The 19813-nt window shown below is 47.2% G+C and overlaps 1 protein-coding gene across 1 annotated transcript in view; it reads right to left on the bottom strand.

Moving 5' to 3' along the window:
* LOC119446829 (WD repeat-containing protein 86) overlaps positions 1-19813 on the bottom strand; it is a 66519-nt gene that overhangs the window by 25888 nt on the left and 20818 nt on the right. The window contains exons 4-5 of the mRNA XM_037711487.2: positions 16857-17021; positions 13359-13494 (exon numbers count right to left, since the gene is read on the bottom strand). Coding sequence (XP_037567415.1) covers positions 13359-13494; positions 16857-17021 — 301 coding nt within the window. The remainder of the gene's footprint in view (positions 1-13358; positions 13495-16856; positions 17022-19813) is intronic.

Here is a 19813-nt window from a genome sequence, read left to right as displayed (position 1 = left end):
GAAAGAAGCTCACGAATACACGCAAAGTGCCTCGAGCGGCCAGTCGCGCGGCAATATTGCTGTATTCGCGGATTTCGTTCACGCTCGGAAAACACTTCTGTATCACGTATTGAGAAACAGAAAGCTCTATCGGGAGTTTTCCATGTTGCTGTACAATTCTCTCGTTCACATTTTTATCCAATTATAGCATTAAAAAAGTTGATTATTCAATTAGGAAAAAAATTATGTAATTAGGCGGAATGCAAAAAATGTGAGTATCTCCAAGCGAAGGCAGACAACATTACCTTGGTTCTGTCCGGCTACATGACATTTGCACATCTTTAAATCTTGGTGCATGATAGTTAAGTCACCCAGTATATATCTTGTAAATGCATCAAAATTTGCACAAACTGCTGTGGCACACAGGAGGTTCTCTCTTCCGCAGCGGCTTTCGAAGTTTATTTGACCGTGTGAGGTTCTTTGGACAGTTCGGAAATGAGGTGGGAACCCTTTTATCGAGCTCCGCATAATATGCCGTCGATATCGTATCCTCTGAAAAATGATTGGCGCAAACATGGCCGGTAGGCATTAGAGTTCGGTCTGCCATCAGATTTGCATGGTGCCACTGCTCTAGACGACCGCTGTCGGACGGCGCTTTGAATAAAGGCACACGCTCTGCACAAGTGCGGTGTCCAGAATTGCATTTCGGAACAAAGCACTTTCTAGCCATTTCAAACGCCCCTCAGAAGACCACTGCCACCTTTGTCGAGGGCCCGTGGCGACAATACCCAAGCAAAAAATCATGAAAGGCGCGCGAACAAAAAGCGTGCCTTCAAAACAGCGCGGCCGCACATGCAAGCTGAAAGACGAAGCAGCGGCAGCACGCGCCTTGCCACCAAGGCTGGGACCGCATTTCGCAGCGCCCTCTACGACGGCGCTGACCGAGCTGTAACCGAGCCGAACATAATCTGGACGTGAGCGGGCGGTGCTGTCGCGCGTTGTGGAAAGAGTGTCAGCACCTCTCTTGCTTATTCTTACACCGTGGTGCTGCTACAATTTGTTTCTCTCTCTCTCGCTCTCATTTTCCCTTTCTCTTTCCCAAGCATAGCGCACGCACTCTCTCTCGCTCTCATTTTCTCTCTCCCGAGCATAGCGCGCGACGCTTCGCGAGGTGGTTGCTAGGCAACGCAGTGGCAGGCGGCACGCATTACGGCCGGCTTAACAGCTCCGCTGTTAAAACTCCCGATACAGCTTTCTGTTGCTCAATACGTGATACATAAAAGTGTTTTTCCGAGCGTGAAAGAAGCCCGCGAATATACGCAAAGTTCCTCGAGTGGCCAGTCGCGCGGCATTATATTTATAGATATATGATATCGAGGTGGTCTGCCATAAGGTACATTTAAAAATACAGCAATTTGTAAATATGAATGTAACCCCGCATCGTGCAGGTCGTGCATATGTCGTGTGCGAGGTAAGTACACAACAGGTGGTACACGTCAGTGTACTCGTCACATTTGCTCCTCTAGGATGGTCTATCTTGCTTGACGCCTTAAATATTATACTTTAGCATTTAGTCTGCGTCTCCTAGTGAGAAAACAAATGAACAAGCGGGGAAGATAGACGACTCAAGTCGCTAGTATCGAACAGTCTCTACTGCAAGGGATAGTTCAAGTGAGCAGTCAAGCCGAAATAAATAAAAAGCACGAGTGCAAGCAAGCTTGCGAGTTAATTTATCAATGCTAACCATCTGCCATCGTTGTAAAAAAGTGAAATAATAATTTAGAGGAACAGCTACTGAACCTCCGCCTCCACAAATGATGATATGCATTTTTAAGGGATCTTTGCAAGACATTTTCACCACCATTACATTTCTCCGTCGATATCAACCGCATATATCAGGGCGGAGTGCGCCAGCGATCCGATCACACGAAATGGTCAGCGATGTGTCAACGCTGAGCTGTCAGCCAAAGCGGCCTAAAGTAGTTTGTGCAAGAAATCAACGAAACCATTTCATATGAGTTTTTCGCCCCCATATGACACCGGTCTTCGCAATACTGTTTTGTTATCGCTCTGGGAGAAATAGATCCGTATTTTGCTTTCCCTGTTAAATTGCAGCACTTATTCGTCTCTAACATCTTTATTACGCGTGTGGTCTCAGTCTTGTCGCTGTAGGGCCATAAATAAAGTTTTCGTGTATATATTAAGAAACAAAAGGGGGGGTCGGAGGAGAAAACAAAACGTATTGCTGCCACATCAGCTATTGCGCAGGCCAAAGCAAATTCCTCTTAACACTGAATGAACAATACTATGGTAGGAACTGTGTGACGACTACCCGGCCATCGGTCCTAATTGACGCATTTAGCTGCTTGAGATGGTAAAGAAAAGAGAAAGCAAAAAAGGCGAAGTGATTACGGGATGGGCGTTCCGAGTATGTTATGATAGCAAGCCAAATAGGCTGAAGTATTTTTATACGATGAAAAACAAATATTTGCGCAGTTACGTCATGCCTAATTTTGCGTCAAACACCGAATCGGGCCATATATTGTGAGACCTTTTACTTCCTGACGATTCAATGCATTTCTTATACCCGTGCCACACGGGTAAAGTAAAGTGATCTTTGAGCGAGTGCACTTCAGCGCGCTGAGTGTCACTTTGGCGGTGTGCTGCTACACGAGAAAGAAAAGTGTTCTTTCAAATTGATGACCATGGCGACCGGGAGTCAGACGGGAAAGCATATGTTTATTAATATAAAAATGTGTGCACGAAAACAGTTTATTATTGTTAAAAACAACATTTACAATCCAATTTTATAAGCGCCGGCAACGACGGAAACTTGACCAGCAACAGTGAAAACGACTCGATTCGCCAAACTGCGCAGTCATTATCGGGCGTGGTCGTGAACAGCCCGAGAGCAAGAGTAGTTTTTTGCTGTTCTTGGTTTTTTTTTTGCGGTGTAGCACATTTTATTATCTTGTAACGTTAGCAATTTAAAACAATGTTATTAAAAATTACTCCTGACTCTTCTTTCAATATCACTTTATGTATCTTCTAAGCATTGCTAACGAGGCTACACACTTTGCCGCCGCGAAGTGAGTTCGCCGAACACACTCGCCGGCGAGTGCACTCCGCAGCGAGTGTCACTAAGCGTTCCCGTGTGGCAGCCTGCGATTGACACTAGCCGCGAAGTGCACTCGCTCAAAGTGCACTTTACTTTGCCCGTGTGGCACGGGTATTACTATATATATCTGCTTCGACCCGTGACCGGGTACCTCGCAATAGCGGCGGCGTGGCTTTACGCGAGCAATTGACCAAGAGCGAAAATAGCGAAACATGATAAGAGAGAGAGAGAGAGGCGAGGAAAGGCAGGGAGGTTAACCAGACGAGCGTCCGGCTTGCTACCCTGCACTAGGGGTAAGGGAAGGGGAATAGAAATAGGAAAAGAGGGCGATAGTGAGTACTGAGTACACGTGGGACGATGTACAGGGACACAATAAGCGGTCTCTCAAACCGGTGCACTTTAAATAGTGTACTAATGCACGAATCGCTTCTATTGCGATAGCAATTATATAGACACTCCAAAGCGGATTTCTTACCGTCGGCGTCGCCGTCGTCGTCGCCGTCGCCGTGAGGTTCCGTATGACGTCAACGGCGATGAAATCGTAGCCGCGCACCGGACGCTGTATGTGCGAGTGAAAGGGCGCGAGGGACGCGCGCTTTCACAGGGAGCGAACGCACGTCGAATAGCAAACGCGCGTTCTGCGCCGTGCTCCCTGAAGGGCTGCAGAATTAAGCGTCTCTTTCCTCCTTTCCATATATAGAGAGCAAACGCGACTTTTTCCGTCGCGCAAGAGGCAGTGGGGGGACGGGAGGGAGAGAGAGAGGGGAGGCGACGTTTAGCTGCGGCACCAAATGCGTATTTATATAAAAACGCCGCGCGCGTTCAGTGCGAACGCGGGCAAAACGCCGACGGCGTCGACAACAGTTCTGCGCGTTGCTGGTGCTGCTGCATGTCCAAGTTTATACAGCTGATAAAACTACTATCCTTACTCCGTATAGCTCTCTACTAATTTGCTATCGCAATTGATGATTCGCCTTTCGGGTGAAACTGCGACAATTTTTTTTTGTGCCAGTGACGGGTGTAGCCACGGTCCGAGTATCTTTGCCTCAGAGAACGGTCTCGAGTCCAGTCGGTTTAAAGTTGTCCTGAGAGAGAGGCGTTGTACGTCGTAGCGAGGACAGGTACACAGTAGGTGCTCGATGGTTTCCTCGCACATACAGGAGTCGCACATCGGGCTCTCGGCCATTCCCATACGGAATGAGTAAGCGTTCGTGAACGCCACTCCCAGCCACAAGCGGCACAGCAAGGTTGTTTCCCTGCGGGAAAGGCTAGATGGCAGTTGTAGCCATAGCAATGTTTGTTAAATATGGCACCTGGTGCCCCTATGATCCACTCAGCTTATTTGAGGAATTAATATGTTTTTTGGTCATCACTGCAGTGCGCGGGGCCTATAACGTTATTTAAAAAGCTGCTTCATCAGAATTAGGGTATTTTTGTCTTACTTTACTTTTAATTGGTTCCTTGTTTTCTTTTTTTTCTAGTTTCTGCTTATTTTATTTAGTAGGGGCAGCTACGTTCTATTACGCGGTAGTATTTACTTCCAAAACAAAAATGAACTAAGTGCGGCTGTTACAGAACAATTTAAGGAGCCTAATCGAGAGGTGGAAGCGAAATACTGTTATGCCTGCATTAAAGTTGGGCATATGTTGCTGCGGAGGTAGGGCAGCGGAGCACCTGACGAAGGCGCCGGTCAGACCTGCGACGTGGCAGAGGGTGCTAAGAATCTCTGGATCCGAACAGGCCGCCACTGGAAACTGAACCTGGCAACGTTCAACACGCGAAAGCTCTCGAGTGAGGCTAGCGTAGCAAGGAATTATCAGGCATTGCCTGGGATATTATTGGCCTTAGTGAGGTGAGAAGAACTGGTGAGGCTTATACAGTGCTGACTAACGGCCACGTCCTCTGCTACAGAGGTCTTCCAGATAGGAGAGAATTCGGAGTAGGACTTCTAGTCCATAAGGACATAGCGGGCACCATTGATGAATTCGAGAGCATTAATGAGAGGGTTGCAGTCGTCGTAATAAAGCTAAATAGGAGGTATAGAATGAAGGTTGTACAAACCTACGCCCCAACCTCCAGTCACGATGATGAAGAAATAGAACAGTTTTATGGACATGTTGAATTAACAATGAGGAAGGTGCAAACTCAGTATAAGGTAGTCATTGGCGACTTCAACGCAAAAGTGGAGAAAAAGCAGGCTGGTGAGCAAGCAATTGGCAATTACGGCATCGATTCTAGGAACACTAGAGGAGAGTTGTTGGTGGAATTCGTGGAAAGGAATAGGCTCCGAACAATGAATACCTTCTTCAGGAAGCGTAGCAACAGGAAGTGGACCTGGAAAAGCCCTAATGGAGAAACAAGAAATGAAATAGATTTCATACTCTCTGCCGATCTCAGCATAGTGCAGGATGTAGAAGTGTTAGGTAGGGTTAAGTGCAGTGACCATAAATAGGTTATTGAGGTCCAGGATTTCTCTCAATTTGAAGAGAGAAAAAGCAAAATTAGTCAAGAAGAAACACGCCAACCTAGACGAAGTAAGGGTAAAAGCAGACCTATTCAGGCTGGTGCTAGCAAACAAATATGCAGCTTTAGAACAGAAAGATGAAGATAACATAAAGGTAATGAATGAAACCGTAACTAGGCTGATCTCAGAAGCAGCGATTGAAGTGGGAGGTAAGGCACCAAGGCAACCAGTAGATAAGCTCTCCCAAGTAACGAAGGACCTAATAAAGAAATGACAAAGCATGAAGGTGTCTAATTCAAGAGATCAGATAGAATTCGCTGACTGTTCAAACTGATCAACAAGAAGAAAGTAAGGGATATTCGAAATTACAACGTGGAAAAGATTGAGGAAGCCGTAAAGTATGGACGCAGCATGAAATCAGTGTGAAGAAAACTTGGCCTAGGATAAGGCAAGATGTATGCACTGAAAGACAAGCAGGGTAATATCATCAGTAATTTCGATGACATAGTAAAACAAGCGGAAGAATTCTATACTGACCTGTACAGTGGGGTTGAAGATTAATATGCAGAAGAAAAAGATAATGTTCAATAGCCTGGCAAGGAAACAAGAATTTAGGATCACCAGTCAGCCTGTAGAGTCTGTAAAGGAGCACGTTTATCTAGGTCAATTACTCACAGGGGACCCTGATCATGAGAAAGAAATTTACAGAAGAATAAAATTGGGTTGGAGTGCATACGGCAGGCATTACCAAATCCTGACTGGGAGCTTACCAGTATCGTTGAAAAGAAAAGTGTACAACCATTGCATTCAATCGGTGCTAACATATGGGGCAGAAACTTGGAGGTTCACAAGGAAGCTCGAGAAGAAGTTAAGGACCGAACAAAGAGCGATGGAACGAAAAATCTTAGGACTAACGTTAAGAGACAGGAAGAGAGCGGTGTGGATCAGAGAACAAACGGGGATGGCCGATATTCTAGTTGACATTAAACGGAAAGAATGGTGCTGGGCAGGCCATGTAATGCGTAGTATGGATAACCGGTGGACCATTAGAGTTACAGAATGGATACCGGGAGAAGGGAAGCGCTGTCGGGGATGGCAGAAAACTAGGTGGGGTTATGAAGTTAAGAAATTTGCAGGCGCAAGTTGGAATCAGCTAGCGCAAGATAGGGGTAGTTGGAGATCGCAGGAAGAGGCTTTCATTCTGCATCGGTCATAAATATGCGCTGATGATGATGATGATGTTTCTAGGTCACGTAATGTTCTTGAAGTTGGGAGCTGTGGTTGATTTGACATCATATATATTTTGCAGAGAAGTGCAAGAGTCACAGTGCGATTTTCACTGCACAGGATAGTACGGGGCCATCGGGAAAAGGTATGATTCTAATAGTCTCGGGAACAATAAATCCTGCCCAAGGATGCCGGTATACGGACTTTTGAATGGGCCCAAAGGCCCGAGCCTCGTACAGGCCTTCTTCCGACAAAGGAATCGCGGCAGCTGGGGACAATGGAACGTTCATGACCATATCTTTGTTTTTGCACGCGAGCCAGCCAAAAGCAAGCGGACAAAGAAGTTGAGTCTCCTGGGGGAAGCGCGAACAAAAACATGGGCGTGCTTCCAAGAACGGTTCGCAATGGGGAAATATGTGAAAGAGGCGTCAGCATTTTCCTCTAGCAGAGAGCTTCGAGAGTACTGCAATTTATAAATGTGGCGCAAGGCGGTAGCGGAAAAAGGAAAGAGCACCGAAGAATTAGTCAATGAGGTCTTCTTATGTGTGCGTTTGGACTGTTTCTACGTACATCCGTCTGTCGCAGCGATAGAGAGAAAAAAAAAAGAAGAAAACAACAAAGCAAGGAAGCACGCTTGACCTATTCCGAGGATGACGAAGGCATTCATTGATTGAGATTGTGCACAATATAGTGCTTGGTAAAGGGCGGCTGTCGAGAGCTACTTAATTAAATAACTAAGGGCTCATTATTTGCCTACCACTCCGTCTGTTTTCGGAATCTTTACGGATGTTCTGGGAAAGAAAAACTTACAGGGATGCGAAAGGCAAGCGCGTGCGAGCAGATAAAAACAATAGCCTGTAATAGTAAGCGCTCAGCTAGCAGGAAGAACGGGCGAATTACACTTATGGGAAATGCGCCTAGTCTCCATGGCGGATTTTCGGGTGCGAACAGCGCAGATAGGAGTGATGTTGGCCGCAACGAAACTATCTTCTTATTCGGCAGCCTACTTTGCAACTATTGCCTTTCGTAGTTGAGACGGCACTAGACCGAACATCTTTAAACCCACGAAGGACGCTTCAAAAACTGAAGCAAGGGCACCTGGCTCTTGGTCATACCTGCTACCGCGAAATCACGCAACGGCCGTAATCTGTCGAATGTTTGCAAATCAGGGCCTGTATTCGCAAAAACCTCTTAAGCTAGAATTGTTCGCAACAAAAAATTGCTGCCAATCTGCAGATACGTCCATTCAATCGAAAGCGCTCAGGCGCTTAGGGTTTGTCAGTGTCGCCACGATGTACACCAACAGAAGAAACCATTGCGATTGCGCATGACTACCCAGTCACGATTCACATTGTTAACATGGAGCGATTTTCTTGCGAAAAACTGGCGAACGGCCGCGCGCGACGTCCGCCAGGCGGCCGGCGGCTGTTCGCCGTCAATCAAAGCGGACTATACTCGCGGACAACTTTCTGTGGCAATGAAGGGAAAGCTACGGGCGCATGGATGCTGCACATGTGTTAACGCGCCAAGTAGTCCGGCAGCGTTTGACAGTGCTTTTGGTTGCTCGGAACGGACGCTGAATCGACGCAGCTTTCACGTGCGACGGTTTCGCGTTTGCCCAGACACGGAAGGGAAAAGCCACAAAATAAGTAAACTTTTACGCTCAGTAGTGTGTTCTGTCTTATTTAACTGCTGCTAATATATAAGCTGTTTATGTTTTCTCTTCCCTAGCCTAAACCAACGCGGTTTAAAACGAGGGACTCTTTTCAGAAGCGCTCTCGCTTGTGCGCGCTTTGCCTCCGTAGCTTTCCCTTCATTGCCACAGAAAGTTGTCCGCGAGTATATTTATGTTCGCAGGCGGTCAACCGCTCGCCGGAAGCGGCGAGTGAAGGCTGTCAGCGCGGACCAATGAGGGCGCGGTCACGTCCGACTTCCTGCCGCCGCATTTGAACCGGCTAGCCAGCCAAAGAGCCTAGGGCGAACATGGCGACAAAAGCTGCGCGCATCGCGTACAATGATCGACTGATCACAGCTGTCCAGGTATACGGCCAATATGGTTCAGTTGCAGAATAATGGTTCAGTTGCAGATACAAAACTATTTTTCACTGAATTTTACTGGTAATGGAATCACGCTGTTTCTAGCAACACTGAAACCGTGGAGGCGGCGGCCACCTGTAATTCGCTGCATGTGGGTGTAGCACGGCGGCGGCACGCTCGCGTTCCGCCGCGCTCGTGCGGGCCGCGCGAAGTTCGCCGTGAAAATTCGCTCCGTGTGGGCCGGGCTTATGGAAGCACTGAGAGCACACGTCAGGCATCTTGTTCGCGCTCCTTTCCACTATATCTCACCTCACTCCGGAAGACCAACCACGCGCATGTTTTTGTCAGACGATACTGCCTTATCGTGTATACCTTCCATCAGATTGCACAGCTGCAGCTGGAGTTTTGTTTCCCCTTTGGTGTCTGACTCAGCTAGAAGTTCGACTGACAGTACCAAGAATTCGAACGAAGGCACAGCTCTCATCACCAGCTCTCAAGCAACTTTTGCTGCTCTTGCTGTACGAACAGTACAGCGATCATACCCATTTGCGCATTGATGGCTCAACCACCGTCGACAGGTCTGCAGGATCACTGATATTTCCTGCGAAAGTCACCACCGCAAAGTTCAAGGCATCTCACCAGACAACATCGACAGCCGCGGAGCTTTCTGCTTTTCCTAGTGCACTTCGCATAATCCGTGATGAACCACGTCAAAAATGGAGTGTCCAAGGTAGCTTTAAATTGCTTACTTTCTGCCTTACGCCTTGGACTCAACGAACAACTAGTTCTAGAAATCCGAGAGCTCCTTCATCGCCTCGTCGAGCAAGGACACGAAGTCATATTTCAGTGGCTTCCTAGCCACTGTGGTGTAACGGGCAAGGAACATGCCGATGAAGCTGCTCGATCTGCTCATAAGATGGCGTGTGAGAACCAATCCCGCTGTTGAGAAAAGACGCAGCAGCGAAGCATAGAGTGCTTGCGAATGATGCCACACAATAGTTGTCGAACACACCTATAGTTTCCAGCACACACTTCTGCACCGACTGGACCGCTGCCTTCGACTTCGTCCTCCACCTGGACTATCCCGACTCGAGACAACAAACAGTACTTTGCCCACTGGGCTTGGCGTCGCTTTTACAAAATCTTTTGCTTTCCGCACCAAAAGGGAAGATAGTGCTGCGTGTGACCACTGCGGCACCGAGGAAACTAATGAACGCGCTTTTTGCGGTTGTCCACGATACAACACACTCAGGCAGTTCCTCGCGACCGCGCTGGCCCATCTTGACGACCACCCGCTTTCGGAGCAGATAGTCGTGGAACGCCAGCCTATACAGTCGTCACACCACAAGTCGCTCAAGGCAATCTCGAAGTTTTTGCGTTCGAACGGCCTAGTGGAGAAACTATAGTTCTCACAAACCGTTCCCCAACTAATCTATTTTTTTCGTGCCTTTGCTTTATCTGACATTTTTTTTAAAGCGCAAACAAGAGACACGGCACAATAGGAAGGTCACACACAGGACAGGTGCTACTTTCAACTGTTTCTATAGTTGAAAACAGTTGAAAGTAGCGCCTGTCCGGTGTTTGACCTTCCTTTTGTGTTGTGTCTCTTGTATGCGCTTTAAATAGTTTGTCAAGTATGCACCAACTAGGCCCACAGAAAGTTTTCTAAGCCATGTTTGCTTTGTCTCTTCTATATTCCTTCCATCTTTAATTTCCCCTTCCTCTTCCCCCAGTGCATGGTAGAAAACCAAGATATCTTCCGGTTATCCTCCTTGCCTTCTCACACCATTACTATATATACAGGGTGTTTCAGCAAACACTTTCAAAAAATTTTAAAGGTTGCCTGTGGCAGATAGCACAATTCTAGTTCATGAGCTGGTCTACTCGAAGAGGCAGACATTACTTGCAGAAGAAATTGAAATGCATACACGAATAATTAACAAAAATTTACTAATTAAGTTTTTAACTAATTACCTGATGGCCCATATTGCAATTCACAAATTGTAGCCGTGGAGTTCGCAAGGCGGATCCACTTGGAACGAATTCTCGGGATGACACCAGTTTCGAGATATTAATACCCGAACTTTGCAGAGAAATGCATTGGCGTTCCAATTAAGTTCTTAACAAAACGTCGCTTTTTGCATTGAAGCACAAAATTAACTGGAATGCCAATGCATTTCTCCGCAAAGTTCGGGTATTAATATCTCCAAACTGGTGTCATCCTGAGAATTAATTCCAAGTGGATCCGCCTTGCGAACTCCACGGCTACTATTTGTAAATTGCAATATGGGCCATCAGGTAATTAGTTAAAAGCTTGATTAGTAATTTTTTGTTAATTAGTCGATTATGCATTTGAATTTTTTGTGCAAGTAATGTCCGCCTCTTCGAGTAGACCAGCTCATGAACTAGAATTGTGCTATCTGCCACAGGCAACCTTAAATAAATTTTGAAAGTGTTCGCTGAAACACCCTTTATATAGTATCTTCAGCCAATCCTAATGCTGGGCATATTATTAGCGAAGGCGGCTGGCCAATAGCAAATAACACTTACGAACGAAAAGCTTTACGAATTCGGCCCCAGGTAATTCCGTTCTTAAGTGGACACTGTCTTCCGGCGGCGTGTTTTCCGGTACGATATATATTATTGGAATAACTTCGCCGCTGTCGATTGGTTGTCGGCAAGTTGTTGATATAGTTCGAGAATGTTTGCAAATGGTGAGCGAACACTTCTGCCTGCATTCCTCCCGTGCTTGCTCCTGTTCCTCCTTTGTGTCACGTTTCGGTTTTGTGCACGTTTCTTGTACTAATGTGCACAACGTCGACGGTGCGTGCGAGGGAGCCACCTTGTAAGGGACGAGTGGCGATTCCTCACAGATCGCTTACTCTGTGTACGCGAATGCTATACTCACGTGTGGAGGATAAACGAGCGCTTTCGGTCAGCGCTCTGGGCTTCGCGCAACTATTACATTGCCTCAGCTTATGAATAGTACTTTGATTAGTACTAGTACATACTATAGTCTCGAGTGAACTTCCGCATAGCGATAAGCGCTTAGACTAGTGACAGAAGATAAATTTTGGTTGCTCAGATACTGTATTTCATGCTCTGAATTCACAAAGCAATTTGTTCAGAGGGACTTCCTGCGTTTTGACGGCCACATTCACTATCAAGATTCGTTGGTGCTTGCTTTTGCAAATTGTTCTAATAAAAAAAAAAAAGGCGAAAGTTTGCACTAGGCCGCGCAATGCTCACGACACAGCGAATCTGGCCGATTGATTGCGTCTCTTGGTTGTAGCTAGGTTGAACTTGGCTATGTCGAAGTTTAAACATGGTTGTAGCTAGGTCCTATACTCGTGTAGCTAGGTTGAACTTCGTAGTAGCTAGGTTCGGCCTTGGCTGCGCCTGAGTTGAGCTTGGTTATGCTAGGCATCTATTAGCTCATTATGACGCAATCAATCGGCCCCCGAACTCGGGATCCTGTCGCCGCTGCCCCTTGTTCTCAAGTTCCCTGGCTACATACTGTGGATCTTCTCGTCGCTGCCGTTGCCGTTCTCGCATAGCGGTAAGCCTCGCTTCGCGGATCGCGGCTTCTTCTTCTGGAGTGTGTACCGCCTTCGGGCGTCCTATGGCTACATCTAATCGAGCGTCACCCCGCGCACCGGCTTACATAGCATTATGGCGCATGCGCAGTGCACACGCGGTAGACGTGGCTTGGCGCCGAGGTTGCGCCAGCCGTCACGGGGTTGCGCCAAGTGTTCTAGCAGCTGTGGCGTCGCCTGGTTGCCATGGCTACGGCGCGGCAGTTTCACGATACGAACCTCAAATTACGGCTGGATTAAACAGCTTCGCTGTTAAAACCCTGCCCCTTCAACGTGATTTGTCCTTTGCACGCGAAGAAGTTAAAGGTGACCCTGAATTGTGGCATTTTCGGCGTTGCATGCAAGGGCATGCAATGAATGATTACAGGGGACAGACAGTCTCTGTGTTCCTTCCGCTTCAATTGGACATAATATGCGCCAGTGTGTTTTATTTACTAAAATTTACTCTAACTTTTCTCTATTTTCGCCTTTTTACTCTAATATTAATGTTTTTTTTTTCTGCTGCAACCTGGGTGCTTTCCCTGTTCTCGCCTGCTGCATTCGCCAGTGTATCAACCAAGCCAACTTCTCTGCTGGCTTTTCGGTCACGCCCCTTGTATCCGTGAAGATGCAAAATAAAACCCGATTCACACGACGCACCGAATTCCACGCACGAGCATGACTCGGGCTCAGTGCCACCGAATCACGCTGCCCACAAGGACGCCGCAGGCGAGGTTTCGCGATTCGTTGAATCCGAGCTGCGTCATGCTCGTATGTGGTCCGAATCAGCGATCTGGGCCCGTTGTGTGAATCCAACTAGAATTAGAATCGGAAGTGCATGCGTAGGAGTAGTCTCCAGCCATTTAGGTTTGTACACAAGCCGAAATTGTGCCCTTTGCGTGTCTACAGCTTCAAACTCTCTTTTCACAATGCGCACCCGTCAGGGAAGAAAACGTACGCATCCGGTCGTGGTAGCAGAGGCAGTCGACCGTGTGCTGGTGGCCCCGGTAGACGCGGGTGCATTCGCCGAACTCCATGACCCACGCTCGGGCGGTGTTGTCCGAGCTGCCCGAGTAGAGCATCTTGCTGTGCGCCTGCGCACAGTGCAGTGTTCATGGTCGCTCCACCACTCTTACAGTACAGCCAGCCGTCCCGCCAAAGTGCAGTGCGAGTGTTGCGAAAAACATTCAGAGAGTTGCAAATCTATTCTGTGACCACGTTGTACTGCTATGCTTGGCCAGAATGCCGGGATCTTTATCTCATCTACAGCTATTACATTTCTCAAAAGGTGAACGAAAATTTCTGGTCACCAACAGGGATTAAACATACTCTTTTATTGGCAGAGGCTTGAGATAGTCAGTGACTAATACACCTTAAGTGACTATGACTATTTATGTTATTGCAGATGGCGAACCAAATCATCGGTGCGCGAAAAGCAAATTGTTCTTTTTGCACTGGCTAGCGACAAATGGTTCAATACGAGCGATATCATATTCTCGAGGTACGAAGTATGGTGAACGACACATTGGGCGCTATAACGTAAAATGATCCCCAACTATTTTGATTCCAAACTCCTGACGTCAAATTTACTTAACCACCGACGCAAGCATCGGGCAAGTGACCCGCAGCGTTGTCTAAACAACCCAATCAAACACTCTCCTCATTTATAGGAGGTCACCTTTGTTCGCTTTCAAAACCAATAACATTGTCTGCACTCAGCGGGTTTTCTTATCTAATTGGCTGACAAAGGGTGATGAGCACGCTCTAGTGGAGAGGGTTTCGATGGGGCCGAGCCAGCACAGTGATAATAGATAACCGCATGAAGAGGGTGCTGCCGGCTTCTCCGATTGGTCCGCTTCGCCTTACTTAGCTTGCGGTGGCTGGTCGAAAATCGCGGCGGCGTGCAACGGAAGGATAAGAATGCCGCTAAAACGGATCCTCAGCAAGGAAGAGTTGGCAGAGCGATGTCGTATGTATGCCGAAAGAGCTCGATAACGTTTTACTGCCACGCAAAAATGTTTATCATGCGCAAATAAACACATGCTCACCGGAAGGTGCGAGTAGCGAGGGCCTGAGCGATCGGCGGGCAGCCATCTTCTGTTCCTTTCGGAACGGGGCAGTCTGTGGCTATTCAGAAAAATTTTCAGTTTTGTTCGGCATATTAATGCATTTTTTTTCGCGAACTAGTCACTTTGACGTGGTGAGTTTACGCGGTTTTGTGAGGTCGCGTGACAGACAGGCGAAGTGGGCGTAGCCAGAAAAAATTGGACCAATAGCAGAGGGCTAATGGTGAAAAGGCGTCGAATCAGGAATGATTATTTTTCTTTTGCGTGGTTTAATCATGCATAATCAGTGTGTACACGTTATATCATATGTGGAGCGATCGCGATTTTTGTGACGTCGCGTGACAGAGAGGCGAAGTTGGGAGTGGCCTGAAAATGTTTTGACCAATCGTGAAGGCTGATTTCAGAATTGGAATCAAAACAGTTTGGAATCATTCTACGTTATAGCGCCCATGCTCACACTCTCTAATCACACTTCAAGATTGGCTATACTATAAGCGAAGTGGCAAGCTCTTGTTATGCGCATTGGTCTACAAGGCGTGCCGCTTTTCCATGTGAGTGCTGAGGGCCACAAGCGTAACAACCCGTTTTTGCTGTTAGTGCAGCATCAACCGTCGCTTTCTATTCTTATTAGTTAAACGCGCTCAGTGACCATACCTCTCTCTCGCCTCCTTAACACTGAAGAGAAGAAAGAAACCGTATTGCAACGATCAAGAAAAGCGCGCAGATGCCCCTTGAGGTCGCGTATATCGATGAATCCAGTACCGATAGGTGATTTACAGGAAAGATGGTCATCACCTAAAGTATTAGTCCCGAAATGTTTAGCTTACGTCGAAGCGAAAGTTTGAAGGACATGTCAAATTTATCACCTGTATAATGCATCAATTCAAAGTAGCTTTATGCTTCGACGAGCTCACGAACTCTCCACTGCCGTGTAGGCAGTATACGTGGAGCTACAGAAAGTCATGTTTGGCTCAATAGGCGAGTGTAAATTTTACCATCTAGCACTTAACTGTAGTTGTACTAGAGCATTTTGCGATTCTAACGGGGACATCCCCTGCATTCCGGGTACTTAGGTGGTAATTGCTCATTGAAAATCCGCGGACAGAGCGCGAGGAAGCTTTGCGCATTCTTTAGTTACATTTCCACGAGAGATTGAGACTCAAGGAAACAGGTATATATTTACGACATGGAAAGAGACGCTCAGGCGAAGCAATTGCAGGCAAAGTCTTCCAGGCTAACCCCACCTGTAGCAACATCGTCACCACCACCAGCAGAAACAGTGTGCGACCACAGCGAGCGCTGACCAGTGCGTTGTTCGTTTTGAGCGTTACATTTTCATGATACACACAATTGTACTTATTTTCGTGGCGAAATCGGGAGAGATACGGCATTTGATCTTCCGCAAACATGCAAATAAGCTTTCTAAAACTGCGCACTGCAAACAAGGAATCTTCGCGCTTCTGAGCAGCATAACATCGCCTCCAGCTCGCAGAATTCGATGAACTGTATGAATGCTTTAATTATATATTGCAAAACATGAAACCAGCGCAAGAAAAAGGAATAGATAAAGAAGGCAACCCGGTAAACTAGCGTATTTACTTTCACCTCCGTTGAAACGCAGGTAGAGAGACGCAATGCCAAGATGGCCTATAGGTATACACAATATTCTGTATCCTATTAGGCGTACATGTTTCGACGTCGACCCAACGTGTCGGTGTAGTATACATGTATATAGTGCTCTACTGCCACGCACGAGCTAACGGGTTTGAGTCTCAACCGTGCAAACCACGTTCCTATGGGGGCATACTGCGAGAGAGAGAGAGAGAATAAACATCTTTAATGTATAAATGCAGCTTTGGAGAGGCGTCCTCATTCCAGGATGCCTTGAGCTCGGGCCGCGTCCTGGGCCCTCGCAATCAGCCGTTGCTGATCTTCGAGGTCGGAGCTGGCCAAGGCTCTCTCCCAAAGCTCGTTGGTGTGGTAGGGGTTCGGAGGATTGAGTGGTGCCTCTCTGCAGCCCCCTACTATGTGCCTGAGGGACCCGGGCTCTGCGCAGAAGCGGCATTGCGGAGAGAATTGTGTAGGGGCTATGAGGTGGTTTCTGGTTGGGTGGGCATACTGCGAAAAAAGATCGTGTACGTTGGTTTTGGTGTACTTCAATGTGCCCGAGCTGGTCAGAATTACTCCAAAGGACTCTACTACGGCGCCTCTCATTGCGCCGGCGTTGCTTTGGATGGTCGAAATCAATCAATCAATCAATCAATGAATCAATCAATCAATCAATCAATCAATCAATCAATCAATACGTTCTGTTACCTCCATGTGTGCAGTGGCGCGATTAATAGAAATGAACTGCAACGCGGTTTGCGTTGTGAGTGTAATGCACTCACTAGCAGGCAAACGATGGGTCCCTGGTGTCCAGTGAGCACGTGCTGGCATTCACCGCTGCGGACGTGCCAGCTTCGGATTACGCCATCGCCGCCGCCCGTAAACACGTAGACTCCTTCAGCGTCCACCTCCATGGCGTTGATTGGCGCTGTGTGGCCACGCAGAATCTGTAATGTGGCCGCGACTTGACTGTGGGTGAACCGCAGCCTGCACAGATCCATTTCAAGGCCCAAGTCTTCGGCCCGATAATCAAGTGGTCTAAATGTGGTTGAAAGGAAATAGTATAACATTTTCTTTAATTTTTACGGTGAGCTGGGCAAGGTGAAAAAGGAAATGAAAGTGGAAGAAAACAGAACCTCGCCGTCGCTGGTGGTTGAAACCAGGAAATCAGCATGACGGGCGCGGTGGACAAACAAACAAACAAACAAACAAACAAACAAACAAACAAACAAACAAACAAACAAACAAACAAACAAACAAACAAACAAACAAACAAACAAACAAACAAACAAACAAACAAACAAACAAACAAACAAACAAACAAACAAACAAACAAACAAACGGACGGACGGACGGACGGACAGACAGACAGGACAGACAGACAGGTTATAACAGTAGTGAAATGAATAGGAAAAATGGCGGCATGCATGTCTTTGTCTTAATTGACATGGCTAATGACATCGCGCAATCCTTAGAAAAAAAAATCGCCACTTCCACGAGGTTTGTTCCACAAGACAGGATCGGAATTTAGGATTTTACCGCGTGTTTAGCGTGGTATAGATTAAGTTTTGCTAAACAGGCTATCAGCATCGTGTAACGTGCTTACTACTGCGAGGCAGGCTCAAAGCTATTCATCCCCACTGCCAACAGGGCAACGCTGTAGTGCTTGACTGCGAAAATGCGTAGCTTGACTGTTTATTGGTTCTTTTCTCGAGACACTCACGGCTTCTATGGTGGTCCAAACGCTCGTATACGCTTCCCTGTTCTTTCAGGGGTGATGCCTGCTATCAGCGTGGCGAGCCCACACGCTCCGTAGCGCGACCTACCGTAAAAACCGGAATATAGGTCGAACTTTTTTTCAAAAAACCATTGCGAAAAGTCGACCCTCGTCTTATATACCGGACATTGGCGGAAAAACTAGGGAAGTCTTGCAACAATGGGCAGATGAAGTAATCATCGCATTCATGCTGCTTTTTCACATTTTGTTTCAAAATGAGCGGAAGCCGACAGCAATTCACCGTCGCCTTCAAGAAAAAGGCGATTGAGTACGCGGAAGCCCACGGCAACCCGCCAGGTTGCCGTGGGTTTCGTATCGTGATATCATCGACCTGCGTGTTTGTCAGCACCTTATCATCACGGCACGGAGCAGCATTTAAATGAATACTGTCACCATTGTGCAACCGGCTGAGTCGCATTTTTTTAAATGTAAGGGTGTCTTTCGGTACTTTTGCCATTGAAAACGATTTGTTTCATTTTTAGAATTGGTTAGTTGGGGGTCGACCTATACTACGGTTCGACCTATAGTCCGGTTTTTACGGTAAGAACGTCAATGCGGTGGAGCGTGGTGTTAGCCGGCGCCGTAATTGCTCGCGTCGTTTTGCGCTATGCGACGATGGAGGGGCTCCGAAGAAAAAGCTCGGCCGCCTGGGGTTCCGCGAACGCCCTTATGGAGGCTCGCGTGTCCGGTGCCCCCATCCGGCCATTCCGAACTGTCTTCCGCAGGAAGCTGCGATTCCCGACGTGGCCACCAGGCTGTTTCTGCCAGTGCAGGGCAACGCTGATTTGCAGGCGTGCCGCGCGGTGTCTTTTAACGGCAGAACTTGCGCTACTGCTGATGTCTCGCGCGTTGCAGCAATTGATCTCACAGCGCAACGTGTGGACAGCTGTGGCAAAAAGGTTGCGATTCGGGGCATGGCGGCGTTTCGGCTTAGTGTTTCGGTATAAATTTAACTGCTCAGTTCTCAGTGTGCTGTACGTCCGCAAGTCTGTACCGGATGACCCATGTCCCGACGTGGCAGGAAGGGGCGTGGGGGGGTGAGGCGCTGATTTGTGGCTGCCTGTCCGAAAGAGGTATTCAACCCAGGGGAAGCGGGTCATCCCCGCAGGCATCTTCCTGCCGTGAATAACACGCTCTGGCCGGTGAAATATTGCGCCCCGTGGCGTCGGGGGTGGCGTGCGCAATCTGCGGCAGTGCGACTTGCAAAAGGCTAGCCTGCGTATACGAGGAAAGTTTCGGGTAGCCCCCGGCAAGAATCGTTAAACAGTTCCCGTGGGGTATACAGCAGGCTGAAAAAAAAAAAAAAGGAAAAGGCGCGGCGCTTCATGTGTTATTTTTTTATAAATTGTAAAAACGTCGTGTAGCAGAAGCTAGGGCACAACTTTGTTCTACAGGTTTTCGTTCCTTTAAAGCACGCCATGTCTGGACCAGTGGCGTAGAGATAAGTTTTTTCGTGGGAGGGCGCCACCGTGGCCTGGGACTGGGAGGCCCTTGAAATGCACTTAAAATCTTGGGCAGGCCGTACGCCACTGGTCCGGACAAACATCTTCCTCTTCAAGTTCTCAATAATAATAATAATAATAATAATAATAATAATAATAATAATAATAATAATAATAATAATAATAATAATAATAATAATAATAATAATAATAATAATAATAATAATAATAATAAAATGTTTATTACAGTGCCAGGAATAGCTACAGAGGCTTTGTATTGGTGCACTTAAGGAGTAATAGACAAGACACTATGTACAGAAAATACAAATATTGTAGACAAAACAGTCTTAAGGACAGAAACAAATGGGAAAAAGAAAACGAGTAGGCGGGTGTAATAGGGAGTTAATCACACAGCATGATTATCTACACATGTAAAGAGCAAAGCGAAGGAACTCTAAAATATATCAATACAGGCAGAATACACATTACATGTTTTTTTGAAGTCGAGGCATAGGACAGT

This window comes from Dermacentor silvarum, chromosome 1 (genome assembly GCF_013339745.2).
Source record: "Dermacentor silvarum isolate Dsil-2018 chromosome 1, BIME_Dsil_1.4, whole genome shotgun sequence".
NCBI classification, from domain to species: domain Eukaryota; kingdom Metazoa; phylum Arthropoda; class Arachnida; order Ixodida; family Ixodidae; genus Dermacentor; species Dermacentor silvarum.
The sequence above is the reverse complement of the archived record's forward strand: the minus strand, read 5'-3'. Positions and strand labels throughout refer to the sequence as shown.